The following is a 21,352-nucleotide window of genomic DNA, read 5'->3' on the forward strand; positions in this document are numbered from 1 at the left end:
GCATTTTTCTTTTGGAAACTTGCTAATATCTTAATCTGATCCTGTCGAGACTGACTTTTGAACAGATCCTATTTGTTCTCTGAGTTTCTTCCACTCAGATGGCTTTTGGTTAATAATCACGTCAGCTTGTCATGTATATCTAGGTTTTTCATGTAGCTTCACTCAATTCATTCTGAAATAGCAAGCTGACCAATTAGAATAAAAGCAGAATGTCATGGCTGTATGGATTTAAAGGAAATAATAACATGTTGTATAATGAGTAAATACTGCTACTGTGCAGTTTTTTGCTTCCATAGATGCATTTTAAAACCAAATAACCCTAAGTCATTTCTATTTTGGTTAACTACCTAAGTCTAAAATCTGGTTTTTCTCAGAAGAATGCATGAAACTGTTAACGATTTATATGTAAATGAGACCAAGTCCTGTCCTAGAGATGAGTGCACTATTATACGTTATTCTGCGCTTAGAACAATGCCAGCCTGATGTGTGGGCTTGAGTTTTCCTTACAGTATCTTCTCGGCTTGGCTCTCCAGCTAATGAATTCCCTAAGGTAGTTGCTAATGGGAGAAAAAAACAGTGACTAGATAGGCAGACAAGCAAGAAAGAGCAGACCTCTCTAGTCTTGGGTTGTTAGCTAGTGACCTGCAGGTGCATGGCTGTGAAATTACCAAAGGAGAGGGCATTCACAGCTTTGACTTAGAGTGCAAATGGAGTAGCTACTAATTTTAAATGGTACTCAAACTCACATTTTAATTTCAGAATGGAGACTGTAGGCTGCATCTTCTAATGTCCTAATGTAGATCCCACTAATTCCAGCATCAAGTCCGTTATTTATATTTAAGCTAAAGGATATTTTTGGAAGAGAACATGATTAAAATACTATAGTGACAAGAATCCACCATCTTTCTGGGTAACAGTGACTAGTGCTGACTAGTTTTTCTTCACTATTGGAAGGATAAGAGAGAAGCTGCCTCGTTTTTACAGTTTCAGCAAGTTGCTGGGTACTGTGCCTTTCTCTGCCATTATAAAGTTCTCTTCTGTTTTTAAAAACCTTTGTCCAACAGAAGAACCTTGAGTAGTGCCAGTTACTCCACAAATAATTGAAATTATGCCATATCATTGCACAGCGTATCACTTGGGTACTTAGGAACTGTATTCCCTGCCATGCTTCTAAGATTTAGGAGTGCTGTCGAGTGATCTGTACTCCTCTGTTCCACTAGTATGAACCTGTATTAAAATGCATGGTGGTCAGGTGGAACAATTTTTGTATATAACTTTTTTTTTCAACTGGGACATTGAGCAAGACAGTTAATTGCCTTAGAGAAAGCTGAATTTTCTTCAGCCCATGAGTTAATTTGTTCTGTGCAGCAAGAAGTGTGCAGAAGTGTTACCTGCTAGACATGTTGAAAATACTTGGGTTCTGTACTAGCCTGCACCATCTGCAGTTACCAGCTTTCCGTTTTGGCTGTAAACCTAAGTTCAGACATCCAAAAGAATAAAGAAGCATCGATGGCCTTCCAACAGATAATTTTTTGGAAGAAAATTTCTCTTCATCCTCTTTCAACAGTAATGTATTGTTTACTGAAGTTTACGTACAGAATGTACAAACAGGAAGATCTCCTTCCTGAAAAACACTTCATGAGCAGTGCTGAAGCAGAGAGGACATGAAGTATAAAATCTGAAGTGACTGAAAAGTTTACCTTCTGGAAATATTTCTTAAACAAAACAAAAGAAAAGCAAAAAAAACCCCAAAACCCGGAGGGCAGGGAAGAAGAAGAAAAGGCTGTGCTATGAGGGGATTGTTATTTTACAGTGACCTAGAGAACTATTTTTCACTTTTTGTGTTGGTGAGGGGTTTGATCTGTGGAGGATAGATCTACAGATTAGCAGCAGGTAGCAGCAAATGTGCAAAGGACAGCATTTTCACATGTGAAGTGGAAAACATTTCTTTAAGTGTCAAGGCATATTGCTCTTGTCAAAATAAATCCTTAGATGAGGGAAATGGCTGTCCAAAAAGAATGATTTAGTCCGTACTTGTCAGGAGATCAATTTGTGATGAGATTTTGCCAGGTGGGTATATCTATATGCTCCTGTTCCAGCAAACAGAAGTTATTGTTTGTGTGTGTGTATATATATATATTATAAACAGTTTATATATATGTATAATCAGCAGTGTGATTTTAAGTGTCTGCCAGAAGGGATATTGCAGTTTTTTCCATCACACCTCATTACTTTAGGGATTATAATGCAGTGAAGTACCAGGAAATTTTAGAAGTTTACTTGTTGCATGTATCTGATTTTGTTTCATTGGTTACCTGCTTTTCTTCTATTTCTTTTTAGACAAAGAGAGTCTGATCACTGACAGTGGAAAACTTCATGCTCTTGATCTTCTGTTGACACGGCTGAAATCTCAAGGACACCGAGTTCTTATTTATTCCCAGATGACGAGGATGATTGACTTATTAGAGGTAGGAGAGCTATAGCTTACAGAAGGCAAATTTTGAGGATGGAGATTTAGCAACAGTGTTTTGGAGACAGTACTGCAATTTGGATGCGGCAAACCTGACATAAAATTGCTATAACTGTAGGATACCCAATACATGCATTAATACAAGAATATAAGAACTGCCATACAAAGTTAGACCTAAGGTCCAACCTAGTGTTATAGTGTAAAACATTTATACACTGGGATACGCTCTATACCAGTGTATAACAGCAGATGGTGTGGGGAAAATATACAAGAATAGTGGTGCTTCACAATTAGTCGCTCAGTCTCCAGCAGTTTGCAGCTCAAGGGCTTTCTGAGCTAAATGTGCCTCCTGTATATTCAGTTAATCCAACATGGATTCTCCATGAAATTGTTCAGTTGCATCTTGACACATTGGTAGGTGTTGACATTTGCACTGCCCTGTGGCAAGGGGTTGCATGGCTTAATTATTCTCTTTTGCTAGTTTTGAACTGCTTCATTCTGTTTTCATTTGATGTTCACATGTCCGTTTAGTGGAAGGAAGAGGGAGAACAGTGATTAATTCTACACTGTTTATGTTGCTTGTAATTTCACAGACTTTTACTGTTTCCCTCTATCATCCTGTTCCTCTGCAGAAGTTTGGTAAACATTGAGGTTCTCTGGCACATACAATAGGAAATAAATTAGGAATTAAGTCATTACTCATTATTTAAATACAGTCAGTCTGCCTCTGAAGAAAAAAAAAGTCAGTATTTGTTGAGCAGCCATACCACCAAAGCTAGGGATACTGTCTTCTCCACAATAAACTGAAGAGAAAATGTGAGAAGCGTGAATCAATAGCTGCCTAAGTCATGAGTTCTGTATGAACAGGAGTGCATTTTAAGGTCAGCAGTTAATAGTTCAATAACAAATCACAAGCTGAATTTTGTTTTTGCTGCTGTGAGGAAAAACAGAACTTACATGGTTGCAATTCTGTGTTTTGGCACTTTGCCCAGCATTGCTTTGTATGCCTCTTTTTTTGGCAAACGTGGGACATGCTGTAGGTTTGTTGACACCTGGCATTACACCACGAAGCTCATAAAGCTGAGTGTTCAGTGCTCCTGTCTTTTCTCTTAGCGTTCTGTTTTAAAGCCTTGTGATCACATCATTTTGCTGTTCCACCTTCTGAATGCTCAACTTCTTTTGTTGGGTTTTATTACCCAAATAAGCCGTGTACTAAGTCCTCTGTTTTCCTTCCTCCCCACCCAAGTAACAGAAGCTGAAGTTAAGCAAACTAAAAATCAAGTAATGACTCAATTTGTAAGAAAATCCTCGCAAAAGTCATGTATCTGTAGATATTTTTCCTTGCCTGAGATACCAAAATACATCCCATCTGCCTACCTGAGTATGAAAAAACACTAGATGTCTTTTTTTTTCAGCAGTATTTGTACTGCGCTGATGTAACTGCTATAACATTATACTGACCTAATCTTCGCAGGGCAGAGAGCACAAAGCATGTTGTTTACAAAGTTTGTTTGATGTAGCTTCAGCTGAAGAGCTGCTGCTTAGTTCAGTCATTATAAAATGGCAGATATAAATACAAAGAGGAGAATTATTTTTAAGATAAGATACTTTTTAAGATTGTTTTGTTTTTCTTGACATTTTGTTTTGTTTTTCTTGACATGATTGCTTTCTCCTATGAGAGTAATTGTCCATGATTTCAGTGGCACTTAGGTTGCATTCATGAGATGAGAGGTGAAATTATATTCTGCATGAAGTAAAATTAGTTATGAAGTATTAGTTCTATTTTACCAAAAGTTTATTAGTTGTGTTAAAACATAAGGGTGCTTAATTTGGACTATGAAATAACGTGAAGGGAAAACACTTTATAGTTTCTGAGAAAGTATTAGTATTAGTGTGGAAGCCCAGAGGAGCACTGGCTTTAGGAGCACTGCATTTTTAATGGTACTTGGATTGTCATGTGTTGTTCATTTCCTGTATAGGTACTCTGTTGCAAGGGCCACTTTCATTATTTTTCTTAGATTCTGGTTGCTTGGTGACCCCTTACACTAAACAAGATTGGCAGATTTTTCAAGCAGGTCTAATATAAGGATCTCTGTATGGGACTGAAGTCTCCCTGAGAGGCTTCCCCCACCCCACTCCATCACTCCTTGTGGGAACTAGAAAATGAGCAGTCATCAAGTGCCTTCCACAATTACAGTAGAGACCAGGTGTATTACTCCTTAAAGAGTTTCTTTGCTGTCAGAGTTCTCTCTTTAGATGAAAACATGCCATTTTTGTGAGTGATCAAAGCACTGAACTGATGAGAAGTGTAATACGAATTGCATGTGACCTTTTTTGTTCTTTTTTTTTTTTCTGAATTGAAAGATTGTACTGTTAATATTTGGGAAAGTACTGGACAAAACCAATTCCCCCCAAAAAAGGATGTTTCATATGAGTACTGTTAAACTACTGTGAAGTATCTGTCTTGATCAAAGAAAGGTGTATGGAGGCAGACCAGAACCTGTTAGATGATTAGCTAAAGGCTAAAGTAGTAAGCTATTTTGCAGAGCTGGGGAACAGCCTGTAAATACCAGTATTGCAGGTGTAGAATAGCTTATTCTTTTGTACTTTGTGCCTTAGTGGAAATGTCTGAAGTCTGGAATAAGGATAAATGTACCTGACGGAGTGAAAGAATTTGCTTTCTTTTTGTGCTGAAGTTTGTTTAGAAGACAGATAATGAGAAGGTTAATAGATGAGAGAAGACTAAATCAAGACGTTCAGACTTTGCGTTATCATAGAGGCAGATAAAGACAGTAACAAAGAAATTAAAGGAAAAGGTTGTTGTGATAATAGAAGAAAGATTGATCAAATCTGGAGAAAAAGTGACATAGTACCTAACTGACAACTGTCTCTCTCTGGTTTTAGTTGGTGACTGAAACCTGTCATAAAAATGGAATAAATCGATAGTAAATTAGGGCTTGTTTGTCTGCATGATGAAGTAGCTGTTGTCTGCTTTGAACTTCTACTGTTGTACTCCAGAAATCATACTAGCCATGAGCTCTGTTTTGTAGGGTTAAAGTGTGGCTTTGGACATTTCCACACTATTTTATTTACCTGTTTTTCTCTCTCATCTGCCTTACACTGAAGTTTGCTTCCACTGCAGCAGTCTTTTTCTCAGGTTCCTTATACTGCAGCAGCTCTTTCGTTATTTCTGCAGTAGTGAAGCAGAACAAAAAAGGATCGGGAGCGCTGAAGGATAGGATAACTGAGCATGGTACTGTCAGAAGGTTTATTAGAGTGCAAGCACTGCCATGTTTTCTCACAATGCATCAGTTCTGTGTCTGGAGCAAGATGAATCCAATACTACTTGGTGCTAAAGCATCATCTGCTCCTTTCTGTCTTCATTTGCACTCACAGCATCTCAAAAAGACTCATGCACCAGTAGGGTTAAACATAGCTAATGTAACCAGTAGGTGTTGCATCTCCTCAGTCAGCAAGGATCACGTTGTTCAAATATCCCGGAGGGTATCTTTCTGGAGAAATTGTGGATATTTATATAGCTTTAAGAGCTTTGTATGCATGAAAAAAGTCTCTTGTTGGAAAAAGCCTTTGCCTGTAGCATTCCTGGTTGATGCCATTTGACTTGTGTCTCAGGCAATGGTTTCAGTTCTGCTGCTTGGCATGGGCTGTGGGCTGACACACCAGTGTAATGTTCCAAGTGTTCTTCTATGTGGTGAGATTTACAGGCTCTTTACTGGTGAAATAAAGCCTGGACAGACATTAGAGTACAGCACTGAAGTTTGAAAAACACTACTCAAATGGTATAAAATCCGCAGGGAGCAGGTGCAGTTGGTTTGTTTGGGAAGGTTTGCTTGCACATTGAAAGGTTGAAATTTAGTAAAAATTTATGCTCTGTGAAAACAAACTTCGCATTTTAATGATTTTTGTTTACTTATTTGTTTATAGGAAAAGGCATGTACCATCACACTGTCTGTGCAGCAAACATATCCCCAACTCTGAGCTGACATTGTAATTTCTCTCTTACATGCAATGCAAGAGCTGACATATGATTGAGTAGCTTTAATTTATGAATTGTATAATTACCAAGTATTGCTTACATAAGATTGCTTACAACACATTTGTTAATGACATGAGGGAATTTATTATTTTAAGTAGCAATTCTGCTTTTGTTGTGTTTTGGGCTTTTTTTTCTGGAAGAATCAAGATTGAACAGTTTCAAGAGCAACTGTATTTTTCTGGTGTATGTTCTTTGCAGGAATACATGGTTTATAGGAAACATACCTACATGAGATTGGATGGTTCTTCAAAGATTTCTGAACGAAGGGACATGGTAGCAGATTTTCAGAACAGGTAATGTATTTTTACAAGGTGTGTTTGTGCTAAAATGCGTGTACATAGAAAGCTGGCATAAGATGTAATGGAAATAAGTGAAATCTGCACTTACCTTTCCTGATATCAAATTGACCTCATTTATCTGAAGCAGTTTCTACGTGGTTCTGACCAGTAGTCACTGCTGTTGATGTGAATCCAGTTGTATTTAGGAATTTATCTGTGAAAGGGTGTTGAAAGCAATTTTAGTGTAGTCATCTGTTGTCCTTCTTGCCAATCCAAATAGGCTGTTGCTCATGAAGAGGTTCAGTAGAGAGGTAGCAAATGTTCAGTGGTTATTAAATACTCTGACAATTGACATTGTAAAGATGAGATTGAAAATCTTGCCTATGTAAAGTATTGAAAGTGACCTAGTTTTCTGCAAAACAAACATTTAACCATGTCGTACTAAGAAACCTTAATATATAGAAGATAAAATGGGGATTTTATTAGCTAGAAAGAAGGGTAATGTTTTTCATTTAGTAAACCAAAATGGATTCTGGCAATTTTTATAAGCACATTATGGTACATGATTTATAATGATTGAGTTTATGGTTATTAAGTTTCCTTTGAATCATGAGATGCGTCTTGATACAATATTACTTTGGTATGGTAGTTCACAGACAAGATTATCCTACCTGAATGTTAAGTGAGCTTGTAAGAAGTCACTTTCCTTTTTCAGAGGAGTTAGGTTCATATAGGTGCTTACTGGAGGGTGAAAGCAGCATTGTAGACTAAAGTTCCTTGCATCAGTGGTCCCAAAGTATCATAGCTGAACATAGGAGTCAAGGCCTTTCAGTTCACTGGTTCATGGGGCTTAAAGACCTGAAGGACTGTGTTGCAGTGATGAGTCTTCTAGTGAACTCCTCAGAGTGATAAAACATGAACATGTGCCGAATACCTGAAGGAGAGGACCATGCAGTACCTTTCTGCCTGTTTCCAGGTGTCAGAAACAAGTTCCTTGCAGGTTATTATGTCCTCCTGGAATCCCGACTCTTCCTTCTGTAAGATCCTTTAACCAAATGAAGCGAAAAAACCCCGTTCTATTAATGAACAGAATTTGGTTTTATTCATAAATAAAACAACTGAAGAAAAAAAAATAACAGTAGGAAATCCCCTTGAAATATAGGTCAGCCAGTCTAAACAAGAATTCCTATTAAAACATTAGTTGAGTTCCTCTTACACATGATTTACTTATGAGAAATATTTCCAGGAAGAAAAGCCTGACTGAAACTAAACTATCCAGCAGTATATCCTAGCAAGGTGTTGAAAATATATAGCTATGGGATGATAATTTGTTCTCGTAATCTGTGGCTGTGTCCACTTACCCTCCAATATGGCATTTCCAGAAGCGTTTCACAGCTGGATGTTCAGGTGACTGCCTATATGCAGGTTCCACTATTGTTACAAGAGTGAAAAGATTTCCTGGCCGAGGATTACTTACAGCACAGAGAGGCACCTATTGACTCCTTTGGCTTTTTATACCTCCAGATAAAGTCTGAAGATTGACAGTTTGGCTTTAGTTCCTCCCAGCTGTCCACATATCGGGTAAATTTTGGTACCCTTAAGTTTTAGAATGCCAGAAACCTTCTATTTCTAATATTAGAGTTTCTGGTGGGTTTGTGTGTGTGCTAATTCACAGTTTTCGTAGTGATTTGGTTGTCTTTTCGCAATTTCTGTGGCAAAATCTTATCTTAGATCGGAACAGGTTCTTTGAGGTCCGTTTTTATGATGCAGCCCCACCAGCTACTTGAGAATGTCTTGAAGTTTGAGTTGTGAGAAAATAGTCAGCTGTACTTGACCTTCAAGGATGTGGATTCCAAAACCCGTAGTTTCTTCATGTTTGTTGAGTTGTACTGGCATATGCATAACAACCGGTGATCCTACCCACGCTTCCTCCAGGGAGGGCAAGAAAGACCCTTTAGATTTGATGAGTGGACTTACAAGGATACTACCTACACATAGTTAGGAAAGATATGTCCCAAACTGCTCATTCAACAGGAATTGCTGGTGCTTTACTGATTTTGCTTTTGCTAAGTTTTTCAGACATCATAATACCATAAGGATGTGGCATTGCAGACTGTCTTCTCTTAAGCAAAGAGCCTTGCTCTCACTTTTGAAGGGCAGTATGTTAACATCTTTGGAGTCATTACTAGTGTATTGTCTGCTTTGTGTCAGCCTGTTCACAGATCCATATGGTGTTGAACAGTTAAATACTGCTGACCCTCCAGAGTTACTAGTATGGGTCTCAACCTTAGCCGAAACTTTGATTTTGCTGTTACCACTTGAGTTTTCATTAGTACTTGGTCATGCTACATATAGACCTGTCTCCTTGTTTATTCTGTTCAAAGCACCAAATTTAGAACAAAATTTACATCATACAGTTTTGGCATTTATTTTTCTTTTCCTTTTATCAGTTGAGCATTGTTAAGGCAAGATTTTTTTAACATCGGGTCAGTTCTGTGAAACAATAAATTGTTCTTTGTCCATATGAAATCTTAATTACCAGTGTGGGCAAGATAAACAAGCCCTGGTTTGTTTTGATACAGATTAATAAACTGCTATTGCAGATTGAATGTTTGTATGTTCAGACAGTCCTCATTTGTAGATTAACTCACTCTTTCGTGTTTTTTTCCTTGACCATAAATGAACACCACAAAATGTTCTGAAGCGTTGAAGTAATAAAATAGCCCTGATCATTTCATATGGATCAAAAGAATTACTTCTGTGGTTATTTATTGCACAAAATAATGGGGTTCAATCTCTTTCCTCTACAGGAATGATATTTTTGTGTTCCTGTTAAGTACAAGAGCTGGAGGCTTGGGCATTAACCTTACAGCTGCAGATACGGTAGGTGAAATTTGGTAACAGTTTATGTAGGAAAGTCAGTCTTTTTTGTGTGAAAGTTGGCACTCTCTTGCCCATCCTGATCAATATTTTTAGTACTGCCATTAACTACATGAAATTGCATAGCCTTGATTACTTTGCTATTCTTTACAACATAACATTATCTTAGTGATAGACTTGTAGAATATTGGACATTTTGGTGCAGTTTTTGGTTTCAGTTGGAAGTTTCTTCCTTCTCCCCACATACTTTAATCTTAGAGTCTAGAAAGGAGTTGGATGACTGAAGGAGTCTGTAGATGCAAATGACTCTTACATGAAATAACATTCAGTTTGTGAATGACTGTTTGCTCCTAAGGCTCATTTGCAAAGGAACCAGTGGAACTGGTATTGGTTGCCCTCTTTTTCTGTGCACAGAAGAATGAAACAATGCCTCTAAAAATATGAAGCCATTTGTATTTGAATATTGGCTGCTCAGGAAGGATAAATTTCTTCCCCCCGACTCACCAGAGGTGTAAAGCCATACCAATTTAGGTGAATGGCAAGGCTTTGCACTCTGTAACAGCTGCCACTAAGCAGTAGGGAAAGAATACTGATGAACCATTCATCTTTTCAATAACAGCTATTCTTGTTCTTCTAACCCATACCTTGTGTGTGTGCAGACTCAAGCCCAAGTCCTTAGTCAGACAAAACCAAAGATCTCTGGATGAAAAAATATTATGTAATTTTTTAAAAAATATCCCATCATATCTCGCTAACACTCAAATCAGAAGAAAGCAAGTATTTGTAGGATTTTCAGGATGGAAAAATTGTCTCGATTGCAGTTGCTTGAATGGAGGAAATAAACAGATGGAAGCTCAGGCAAGCTCCTTGCATGAGCATTTTTTGTAATTTTCTTAATACTTTTCTGCCTAAAATGTTTTAAAATACTTTTGATTTGTATATTTATTGTGCATAAAGTAATGTTGGAGTGATAGGGCAGTATGAACGTAATGTGACATTTCAGTTTTCTAGAGTAAAAGAAGTCTATCTAAGAAGTGTTGGACTAGACTAGACTTTATCTAGGTTTGAAATACAAAAAATGGAGTATTACTTTTTGCATAAAGTTCTAATGTGATGGGCTTTTTCTTCTTAAGGTAAGACTAAAATTGGTTCATGATGTGGTTGGTCTATAATTAATTGCAAGAAAGTAATTTAATGTGATGACAAACTTAGGAATTTTGTGCCTCCAAAGAGCAGGTTTATTGAAGAAGATACTAAAGACAGTCTGTGGAAGGTGAAAACATTCACAGTGTCAGTTAGTTTTTGAATTCACCTGAAACACAGTGGAAAAGTCTTCATAGGACTGGGCAAAGCTAGGTTAATACAACCTACAGTGGGGCTGTAATTCTGTAAGAATGTATGATCGAACTTTTATGTTAGGGGTATATTGGATTTTTGTTTGTTTAATCAGCGGGTGCTCTGAATGTATGTTTTTATTTAATCCTTTCTGGTGTTCACTTGCAGGTAATTTTCTACGACAGTGATTGGAACCCAACAGTAGACCAACAAGCCATGGACCGGGCACACAGGCTGGGTCAAACAAAACAGGTCACTGTGTACCGGTTGATATGCAAAGGCACCATTGAGGAGCGCATCTTACAAAGGGCAAAGGAAAAGAGTGAGGTAGGAATAAAGAAATCAGCTGGAACGAAAAGTTACAGAAATGGTATCAGAAAGCACATATCAATGTGAGTAAATAAACAGAAAAAGTATCCGCAGGGAGGCAGAAGAGAAGGCAAAAGGGAGTGTGTTCAAATAAACAAATCTGTGTCCCACACAAAAGCATTCCAGTTACATTATATGAACTGGAAAGAAGGTAATTATTACAGTGAAACTGTTCAGGCTTCATTAATACTAGAGCTTCTGTCTTTTCTGTGTCAGAGTTACTGATTCCTCTCATGTTACACAACAGCTGATTTAAAGAAAAAAAACCACGACATTTGAAAGGCAATTAAGTGAAAATTATTTGAGGTGTGAGGGTTGCCAGAAGACCTCAGTGTCCTGCAGCATCAAGCAGTAGGTGTATTAGGAACTTTAGACCTCATGGCACTTCACTGGCAAGAAAAAAATTAGGGAGATTCACTTTTTTCAGTAGCAGTAGGTGTACTGTATATAGCATTCAGATGTTTTGTGTGCTTGGGGTTTTTTTTAGCTTTTCTGTTACTTAGATGCTGCTCATGTGTTGCAGCAATTGAATGCATTCATATTTCCCTTGTTGATATGTACTGTTTTCTCTGGGATACTGCACTAGAGTTGCCTGATCTCAACCTGAAAATTAAGTGCAGTCCTCTTGTTGGTGATCCAGATAATTGAAATTGCCTTGTGTTAAAGCTTGTCCTCTTCTGCTAAGTTACAACTCTTCTTTGTTGTTTGTTTCTTTTAAGCCTAGTTGTAGTAATAAGAGGTTGAGTGAATTGTTTAAACTGTGACATGGACTCAGTATGGAGATACAGTTTTCAGTCAAGGAGATTAAAAATATTGCACTCTTTAAGAATGTGATCTGTATGATCCTCTGTGCGGTTTACTTGAAAAATGAATGGGTAAATTATGCCTGACAGGACTGTTTTTGTTCAGCAGTATATTAATACTTTTATCATTTGTAGTTTATTACATGCTGTTTCAGAAAAAGTGCAACTTTGCGAAAGGGAGGGTAATTTTCTGCTCTCTATCTCAGTTGCTCTTCGTATTTTTAAACTCTTAATTATACTCTTAATAAATCTTCTCTGAAATTTTGGTACTAACTTTGATAGATATAGGTATGATAGAGAAATTGGGTCATCTCTGACTTGCATCTCTGAGATGCATGTTTTTTGCAACTGGCTTTCAGTGATGGGTAGTGAGAATGGTTGATGGCTGCTTTGACTAATTTTTCCTTTTATTTCTCTCTTGTTTTTTACCTTCTAGATCCAACGAATGGTGATTTCAGGTGGCAATTTCAAACCTGACACCTTGAAGCCAAAGGAGGTGGTCAGCCTTCTGCTGGATGATGAGGAACTAGAAAAGAAATGTATGTGAAATTGGTGTTTCAGCATTTTCCCCATATTCCACTTCATTACCTTATGAAATCTCTGGTTTTATCTCTACAAACACATTTAGTTGCTGATAACAACTTGTGTTTCCTGTCTCTTTTTGTATTGCCAACTCTTCTTAGTACAAGCTCGTTTTATATCACTTTTGAGCTGAATAATGATGTTGTGCAAAAGGAGACCTGATGATGTGATAAAGTTTTTATTGGCACTCATTCAGGATCATTACATTGTTCCTGGATGACAGAGCTTTGACAAGAATTATGTAGGTCTCGACAAGAAAAGTATTAGTGAAATGCTGTATTTCATCATATTTTTGAAGCTGTATTAGAGGTACACAGGAAGAATTTTGCTGTAAGACTTTTTAGTAATTTGGAAACAAATAGTTTTAATACAGTCGTGTTTTCAGTGTGTTTTAGTTGTAATACAACTGACTTTTCTTCCCACTTCTGTTAGAACTAGAATTTCTTGTAAGATTCATGAAAGAATATGAAATATCTTTCCAGTGGTGGCAGTTTTGTGTTTCTTTTCCAACAGTGCGTCAGCGTCAAGAAGAGAAACGACAGCAGGAAGAAACAAATCGTGTGAAGGAACGTAAACGTAAAAGGGAAAAATATGCTGAAAAGGTACTTTGAGGCAGAGGTCGCCTGTGTCAGTGATAGAACCAGAAGAGCTTCAGGATCACTATTATGTGATGTGGAAACATTTTATACCCAGGCAGTCTAATGAGTAAAGCCCTCTTCCCTTCACCATTGAAAGTCCATCTGTGTCAGTTCCCTACACTGAAGAGGGATATTACAAGATAACTAATGCATAGTTACCTGTCTTTTAATCATTAGCAACTTCAAAAATAAGGAAGTGCTGCATATCCAAATAACACTGTCAGTCACCAGTAGTCTATAGACAACAATTTGAGGACTCATGCTTGAAAAAACAAAATGATCGGCTGACCATTCTATGGTGTTAAATGGTGACTTAATCAAGATTTTTTCCTACAAGGACAAAAAGGCAATGTAAAGAAAGCACCAAATGCAGATATGAGGCTTCTGTGGAACAAGGGCAGATCAGCTTGTTTAAAAAGCATCATTAAAACTAGTTTATGAAAAATTTGAATTTTTGAGATATGGAGGCTTTGCATTAATTAATTGGAATTTTGTGTAATGATAAAGAATTTCAAGCTCACTCCAGAAGGTACTGGAAATCGAAATAATTCTATAAGACTAATCCTCTGTAATTCCAGCTGTTTCATGAAGAAAAACAAACAAAACTTTACTTAAATCTAAAGCATTTAAGGAATCTGTTACCATGTCCTTCAGAAACTTGTTTTGAGAAATTCTGGATGTGGCATACCTTGAGTTAAAATACTGCACTAGATTTTAAGGTTTTGGGTTGTTTATTCCCATTCTTCTATTTTAACATCTGTTTCATTTCTGGTATTATTTTATTCATTTCAGAAGAAGAAGGAAGATGAGTTGGATGGGAAGAGAAAGAAAGAGGGCATGAACCTTGTGATCCCATTTGTCCCCTCAGCCGATAACTCCAACCTGTCTGCTGATGGGGATGACTCTTTCATTAGTGTAGACTCTGCCATGCCCAGTCCTTTCAGTGAGGTAAGATTCACTGCTGCTTTAACTTGTTTACTGTTTTGGTTGTGGCCTTACATCCTGTAGGATTCTTACTTTCTGTTATTTTAGCCATTGTAGAACTTGGAGTGCGTGGGGAAGTCATGTGTCTTAAAGGTGAACCATGGAAAGAAAGGAAAATAGTTTGTTGAATATGTAACAGCTGCTAGTAAGCTGCCTTACAGGTCCTCATGTTATTTGACATTCCATTATTCCCCTACTCCTTCACTCTCTGCCTCCCTTTTTTACAGTGAGTTCACAGCCTGACTTCCTCTCATTCAGCCCCTGAAATTTTTCAATTCCTACCTGCAGTGTCATTTACTTTCTTGTCCCTTTTTCATGCCTTTGTCATGCTCACATTTATGACCATGTACCTTCTCCCATACTAGTATCTTCCATAGCAAGGACACTGCTTGTGAACCAAACAGTATCCCTCAAATAGATTCTTGACATTCAGTTTCCTTATAAGTACCCCTCATTAGTCCCATCTGCATCTCCTTCTCTGCTTCCTTCCTTGCTTCAGGTTCTGTATTAGTGTGGGGTTGTTTCTCTGGAATTTAAATTCTCAGAGGCACACATCTTATTTTCCTTCATCTTTGTGTAACAAATTGCAAACTGGTTTTAGCAGCAAATGTATTTTGTTCTATGCCCTGCCCATTAAGATTTCTGTGTTGCCTTGTTCCCTTACTGATCAAGATTTTTATTAGTGGTAGTAGTGAGTTAAGAATCCTATTTTGTCTTTTGTAGTTGAAGACATGCAGTTGAATAACAATTTACTTAAATCTCTGCTGAGCCCATTAGCCATTTGCTTCTTAACATGAATTTTCATGAATTGAAGTTAAGTGGCTCCTGGAGGTCTTTCTTGCTCAGCATGTAGGGTGTGGTGTGGTCAGGCAGATGACATCTCATTCTCATGCTGCTATTCTAGAGAAAATAGGAAAGAACAAGTACCAGTATCTTTTGAAGATCTTACTATTTTTGTAAGCTAATGGCTTTGTTCTCTCACGTTTAGATATCCATCAGCAGTGAATTACATATGGGCTCTATCCCTCCGGATGAGAGCAGTAACGATATGCTTGTGATTGTGGATGATCCAGCTTCTTCAGCACCTCAGTCAAGGGCAACAAATTCTCCTGCTTCCATTACTGGTTCGGTTTCAGATACCGTGAATGGTCAGTACTCTTGCCTTGATATGCTACTAACATTTATTAAACCTTGACTTTGCATGGGTGAACGGTATGTTTTCTGCATTTTAACCAAATATAATGTATGGTTGGCAAAATTTGGGGGGTGGGGGGATTGCCTTTTCATTGAGAAATTACTTATGATTTGATAGGAAATCTGTCCATAGTCTGTCATTCACCACACTTACCTCTTTTCTGTGTTAGTTACTTCAAAAAGTTTTGTCCATTGTGTCTGTCTTACAGAGGGCTGTCCTTCCATTATGTTTATGTTACCAAATTGCAGACAGCCATAGAACTATTGATCTCTAAGCTTTTCCTTGAATTTGCTGTTGGGTTAATAATCAGTTCTCTATCTCCAGCGTGTAATTGAAGCAATTTTTTTAAATGCAATGTCATTTGAAATAATGGCAAGTGGTTTTAACTACCATAGTTTTCTACAGTAAAATAGGTAGAACCATAGTTCTTGAATAGTTTCTTCAGAGACAGCACATGGAAGAAATTGCATCTCTATCTTCAGCTAAGAAAATTCATGATCCTGAAGTAGAACTCAGGATCCTCAACCTGTTTGTGGGTTAGATTCATAATAATGGCAAGCAGTTAATAAGGTGTTTTTACTGAAGAGTGAAGTTTTGTATAAATAATTTCTTTTTATGGGATCACTGCTTGCTACAGTGTTGCTGTTAATGTAAATGTAACACATCAGTTAATAGGAACAGTATTAATGTAACTAGTAGGCGGTTTTGATGCTGCTCTCACTTGTGAGTCACATGAAATGCTATAGCAGTTACTGATTTAGCATCATTTTCTTGTTCAGGTGTTTCAGTGCAAGATGCATCTCTGACTGGTAGAGGCCAGTCAAGTCGAAGCCGGGGTCGTCCTAAAGGTGGATCTAAAGCCAGCACTGGGAAAGGCAGGAGCCGGAAGTCAATAGCAGGAAGTGCAGCTGCGATGGCAGGTGCCAAAGCCGGGGCAGCAGCCGCCTCTGCAGCGGCGTACGCAGCGTACGGATACAACGTCTCTAAAGGTATGTGGGGAAGGGGCAGCAGCACACTACCCACAGCAGAACCAACCACATGAGTTTGGGTGGTTGCATCTTTACAACCTGTCAAAAAAGAGATTAAAACTGTTGTGTTGTTGGTATTGCTCATCCGTTCTATTCTGAGGTCCAGGCAATACACAGTGTGACATGATAAGTGTCTGAGGGGGAGCCATTCTCACCGCAGATGACCTTGGGTTTGTTTCATCTGCTCTTTGAATTATCCCATGCCAAATATTTTTCCTCCTGTGTTTTTGTTTGGCTTTTTTTGGTGTCCAAACTGATTAGATAGTGTTGTTTATCCTGCGGCAATGACTGCAGCTTTCCTGCATTGCATCGTGTTGAAATTACAGTATCACATTCCAAAACCTGCTAAACTCATGGTGATTGAGCTTCAGTTTTACACTACCTGAAGGTGGCCCTGTGTATAACTGTAAGATGTTTTTTATCTTAAGGACACTCTTCTTCATTAAACTCTCATAAGATCATGAATACAGAGTGTTCTTAGAACTGATTGTTAGTATATTGTTGGCTGTTGAAGAACCACAAGTGAAATAATATGCTGATTTGGAATTTGATTCTCTTTTCCATTGGTAGGCATGTCTGCAAGTAGCCCTCTACAAACAGCAATCATTCGACCTTCCGGACTTGTAGATTTTGGACCTTCAAGCGCCTCTTCTCCCTTGAGCTCCCCTCTGAGCAAAGGAAACAGTGTTTGTGGGACCCCCAAAAGTTTAAACCTGACCAGCGGTCTCATGTCAGAAACTTCAGTTCGGAAGCAAAGTAAAGGTGCCCACACCTCAGGTGGTCGGTAGTAATTTTGAACCCCCAAAGCTTATCTGAGCTGTGTTGGCTTTCAGAGTAGACCACCCTGCCAGTCAAAGGCATGCAAATGAATGCCCTGTTGCTGTCCAGCACATGTGTGTAAAGGAAATCAAAGCACAATGGGAGTGGGTGGTTGATGTGAGCACTTTGATTATGTGTATTCCAAAAAACTATATTTGCAGACACTGCAAGAAGGAGGGAAGGGAGTCTGGGGCAACTAGGAGAGTGGCAACTTGTGTTTTATTGATGTATCTGACAAAGATTCCCAAGAAAGCATCCAGCTACTCCATGAAACATCCTCAGATGTGTGTGCTTGAAGTCACACCACTACACTTTCTCTCTTGTAGCCTGAGGTGGAGCCCAGCATTAGTTTTGTCCTATGAAATCAGTATCCAAACCCCAGGAGTGTCCTGTAGAGTCACAAGACATTTCTGTACTGGCAGCTGGTCAGTAAACATGCGGGAGTAATAGGGGGCTATGCTGAAGATCATATGTGATTAAAAAAAAATCTTGGGTTCTTCTGGTGTGGGTCTCTGGGTTCTTTAAAGGCTTGAAATGTAAAGGAAAGTGTCTCAAGTGATTTCCAGGGAGTGGACTCTTTTTCAGCACCATTTGTCAGGAAGATATTCAGAGCTGCAGAATACGGGGAGTGCTGTCAGCCCTAGTGAGAGCAGCAGCACAGCCTCTGCTTCACGCGGTGGAAGAAACCACAAGCCAGTGATCGGTTTGCATTTCAGAGTTCTCATCAGCACAAATACTCACTGTGTTCAAAATGATTTCTCTCATTTTTGAGGTGTGCAGAACTCTTAAAGGCTTAGAAACAAAAAATGCTCTGTTAGTACAATCTTAAGAAGGAGTAAAGCTGAAGCGCTGAGGAAGGGTTTGTGCTGCTCCTCTCACTGTGCCCATAACAAAGCAGCTTACTGTGCTGTGAGAGGAGCAACAGAAAACAGTCCTGAGAGAGAACTGTGCCATTCCCCCTTCCAGCCAAATCCTGGAAAAAAAATCGTCTCATATCCCAGCCATTGCGTTGACTGTTCTTGCAGTGTTTTCCCTTCATCTCTGTGATCATCACACATACTGGCGTGGTTGAGTTCACTGCAGTGTGTGGGCACCAGTAGCTGTGTCCCGTATGGCTGATAGAAGGCCGTGCTGCTGCCAGTGCCCATCCATGTTCTCGTTCCCTGGTTGCTCCTTCCCTGTTCCCAATGCACAAACCCCGCCCGTAGCTCCTTGCTTTGCTGTAAGCATTGTCTGCATTGCACTGAGATTTATTTAGGTGTGGGACAGTTCTTCTGTCTGACACATTGAGTAAAGAGGCTGTTCTGCCAGGGCACTTTCATCCCTTGTGAGAGAGAAGCAAGTTGAGTTGCAGGTCTGGGCTGTGACAGTGGAAGATTACTTTTTTTATTATTATAATTTTTTTCTGACCCCAAATCCTTTGCCTGGCGTCCTACAGTGTGGAGCGAGTGCTTCCTGTTGGCTCTGCCTCTAATTTGCACACCTGAAAATAGCAGAACTGAGCTTAGTTAGATTGATTTTTAAACAGATTTGCAGGGGATAATTGAGGGGGAGTTGTTGTTTAATTAACTCATGAAGACTTCCCCCTTCCCCTCTTATTCACGTGTATATATGATATTTAGAGGGAATCAGACAAATGCCAAGCCTTTTTTTCTCTTTGAATGTGCTGTCTATTTTTGTAACTGAACTTGTACATATGTATAAAGAGAGACACATCTTTCTTTTACTAACTGGAGGAGAAAATCTTAAATAAAATGGAGTGAGATAATTTTATGTAAATCAGTGTCTTTGTGGTTTTTATGCATATAGCTGTATGAATGAGAGGATTAGGGAAGAGAGCATGGAGGGTGCACATCTGGAAGAGCTACTAGAGACATGCACTGCTCAGTGTAAAGCTCTTGAGTGTCTGTGCTCTTCCAGGTATCACGTTTGTAACCTTCTTCAGTTACAACTGTATCCTTATCCCTTTTGTCTGTATCCACTGATTATCTCATAATCTGTTTTGGAGTAGGTGTGCAGCAGATCACAAGAAAACAGAAGCAAGTATAATATGCGTAATTTCACAGTACCTGAACTATGATGCTTGGATTCAATACAGTTGATTGTTTTGAGACATCATGCTCTACAGTTCTTTCTTTTGTTTTTTTTTTCCAGTGGGAGTTGAAAGGACTTTTTTACGTGTGGTCTTGATTTCCAAGGTGCTAGACAGTTGCATCAATTTGTAATCCAAAGTGGAGAGAAAAAAATATTTTGTAATTTGAAAAGCTTGCAAAAATGCAATATGTACTGTTGCATGCTATACTTCTGAAAGATTAAATTATTGATATTTTAAAAGCTGATAAATGTAAAAATAAAATGCATGTAGGAGTATTCATATATTTATAAGATATATATAAATGAAACAAAATATATTTAAGCTAAATAATTTAAAATAAAAATACAAAATAAAAATATATTTAAAATAATTTAATCTTCAAAAGAAATACCAAATGATATCACAAGTTGTGGCAAAAGCAGTGGTAGTCTATCTGCTTGCAAAACATGCATCAGGCCAACAAGCTCAGGAAGATCTAACATGACTGTAAAATAAACTGTTAGATCGTATCCAGTTCAATTTCTGCAAGAACTTAAATTTCAACAGATGCATTCTTTGTATTACGCATCATAGGAGAACAGATTCTGCAATATAAATATAGGAATTGGGAAGAATTCCTGTGATTGCTGTCCTAGTCTAAATTTCTGGGTTTAGGGAAGGAAGTAGTGCTAGAAAAGCAAAGAATGGGATTTTTTTTAAAGAGGCAGAGGTAGTTTTGTGATCAATATGTGGGGAAGCTTTCTGTTGAAGTGAGCAAATGGGTGTGCACACCGAAGCTTCGTTCCTTAAGTTTCACTCCGAGCATCTTTTCATTCTGACTATGTGTTATGCACTTGTTATATGGATTAATGGCAGAGAAAGTCACTTTCCTTTGAGGGATCAAGGTCTTTGCTAGTGGTAGAAACAGTTATTAATGAACTGAGTTTGTATTTTAAGCTGGGATGGTGAAGTAGCTCTCAGTATCACTTGGGGGATGCTGGGAATGCTGTGTATTCTTTGTGCTATTTGATTGTAGCAATTTACTCAACAATTACTACAAAACTGTTAAATACAGTTCACTTATCAATGCTATTGAAGACATTTAAAGGTGATAATTTTCTCTAGGTCCTGAGAAGTTAGGACTAAAAGGTGCTGTTGTGTCCCACACTCACACAATTTTTGTAGTTTAGCCTGTAAGAGGTGTCCAGTCAGAAAGGTCCCCAGAACATCCATTTTTCCCACTGTCACACGTAGTCAACAAAGTCTTACCAAGCAACGACACAATTAAACCTGAAGCACCAAAAACCAACGACGATGTTCTTTTGCAACACAGCAAGAGTGACTGAAACCATTACCTTTGCTCAAAAAATATTACAGGGTAGTTGGAGACAGGAAAAAGGGATTCCTACCTGACCCTCTGATGTTGAATTTAACCCTTACACATGTGGACAGGACATAGCAGCCAGGCCATTGATAAATACAAAATTATGAGCCCCAGTGCACTTTGCCCTACATTTTCTCTCTGGATATGGTTACCATCAGCACCCTAGAGAATGGCAAAACCAGGCAAAAAAAAAACTGGGAAAGAAAGAACAAGCAAAATGATGCATCAAAGAAACAAGAAAATAACCTGTCCTTGCTCACCACAGACAGAAAGTCAGCATCTAATATTATTATTCTATAGAAATAGAACGCTGAAGCGTCCTTTCAACTCCTTTTCAAAATCATGTTGATCACACAAACAGGGACTTGAATCGCACTCTCCTCAGAAATTGTTCTGTTTAGCTGTACAGTCACTGTGCAGTACCTTCCACACAAACTGTTAGCACTTTTTAAAATA

At 38.3% G+C, this 21,352-nt stretch overlaps 1 protein-coding gene across 2 annotated transcripts in view; it reads left to right on the forward strand.

Moving 5' to 3' along the window:
- INO80 (INO80 complex ATPase subunit) overlaps window positions 1-19,217 on the forward strand; it is a 65,759-nt gene extending 46,542 nt beyond the window's left edge. For both annotated transcript variants that reach the window (XM_050335534.1, XM_050335535.1), the window contains exons 27-36: window positions 2,341-2,468; window positions 6,726-6,820; window positions 9,616-9,688; window positions 11,189-11,347; window positions 12,629-12,731; window positions 13,288-13,376; window positions 14,205-14,360; window positions 15,385-15,544; window positions 16,371-16,580; window positions 17,190-19,217. In XM_050335534.1, the coding sequence (XP_050191491.1) occupies window positions 2,341-2,468; window positions 6,726-6,820; window positions 9,616-9,688; window positions 11,189-11,347; window positions 12,629-12,731; window positions 13,288-13,376; window positions 14,205-14,360; window positions 15,385-15,544; window positions 16,371-16,580; window positions 17,190-17,407 (1,391 nt within the window). In that variant the 3' untranslated portion in view covers window positions 17,408-19,217. The remainder of the gene's footprint in view (window positions 1-2,340; window positions 2,469-6,725; window positions 6,821-9,615; window positions 9,689-11,188; window positions 11,348-12,628; window positions 12,732-13,287; window positions 13,377-14,204; window positions 14,361-15,384; window positions 15,545-16,370; window positions 16,581-17,189) is intronic.
- The last annotated feature ends 2,135 nt before the right edge of the window (window positions 19,218-21,352 follow it).

Source organism: Myiozetetes cayanensis, unplaced genomic scaffold (assembly GCF_022539395.1).
Source record: "Myiozetetes cayanensis isolate MyiCay16 unplaced genomic scaffold, myiCay2020 scf6-25, whole genome shotgun sequence".
In the NCBI taxonomy this organism is placed as follows: Eukaryota; Metazoa; Chordata; class Aves; order Passeriformes; family Tyrannidae; genus Myiozetetes; species Myiozetetes cayanensis.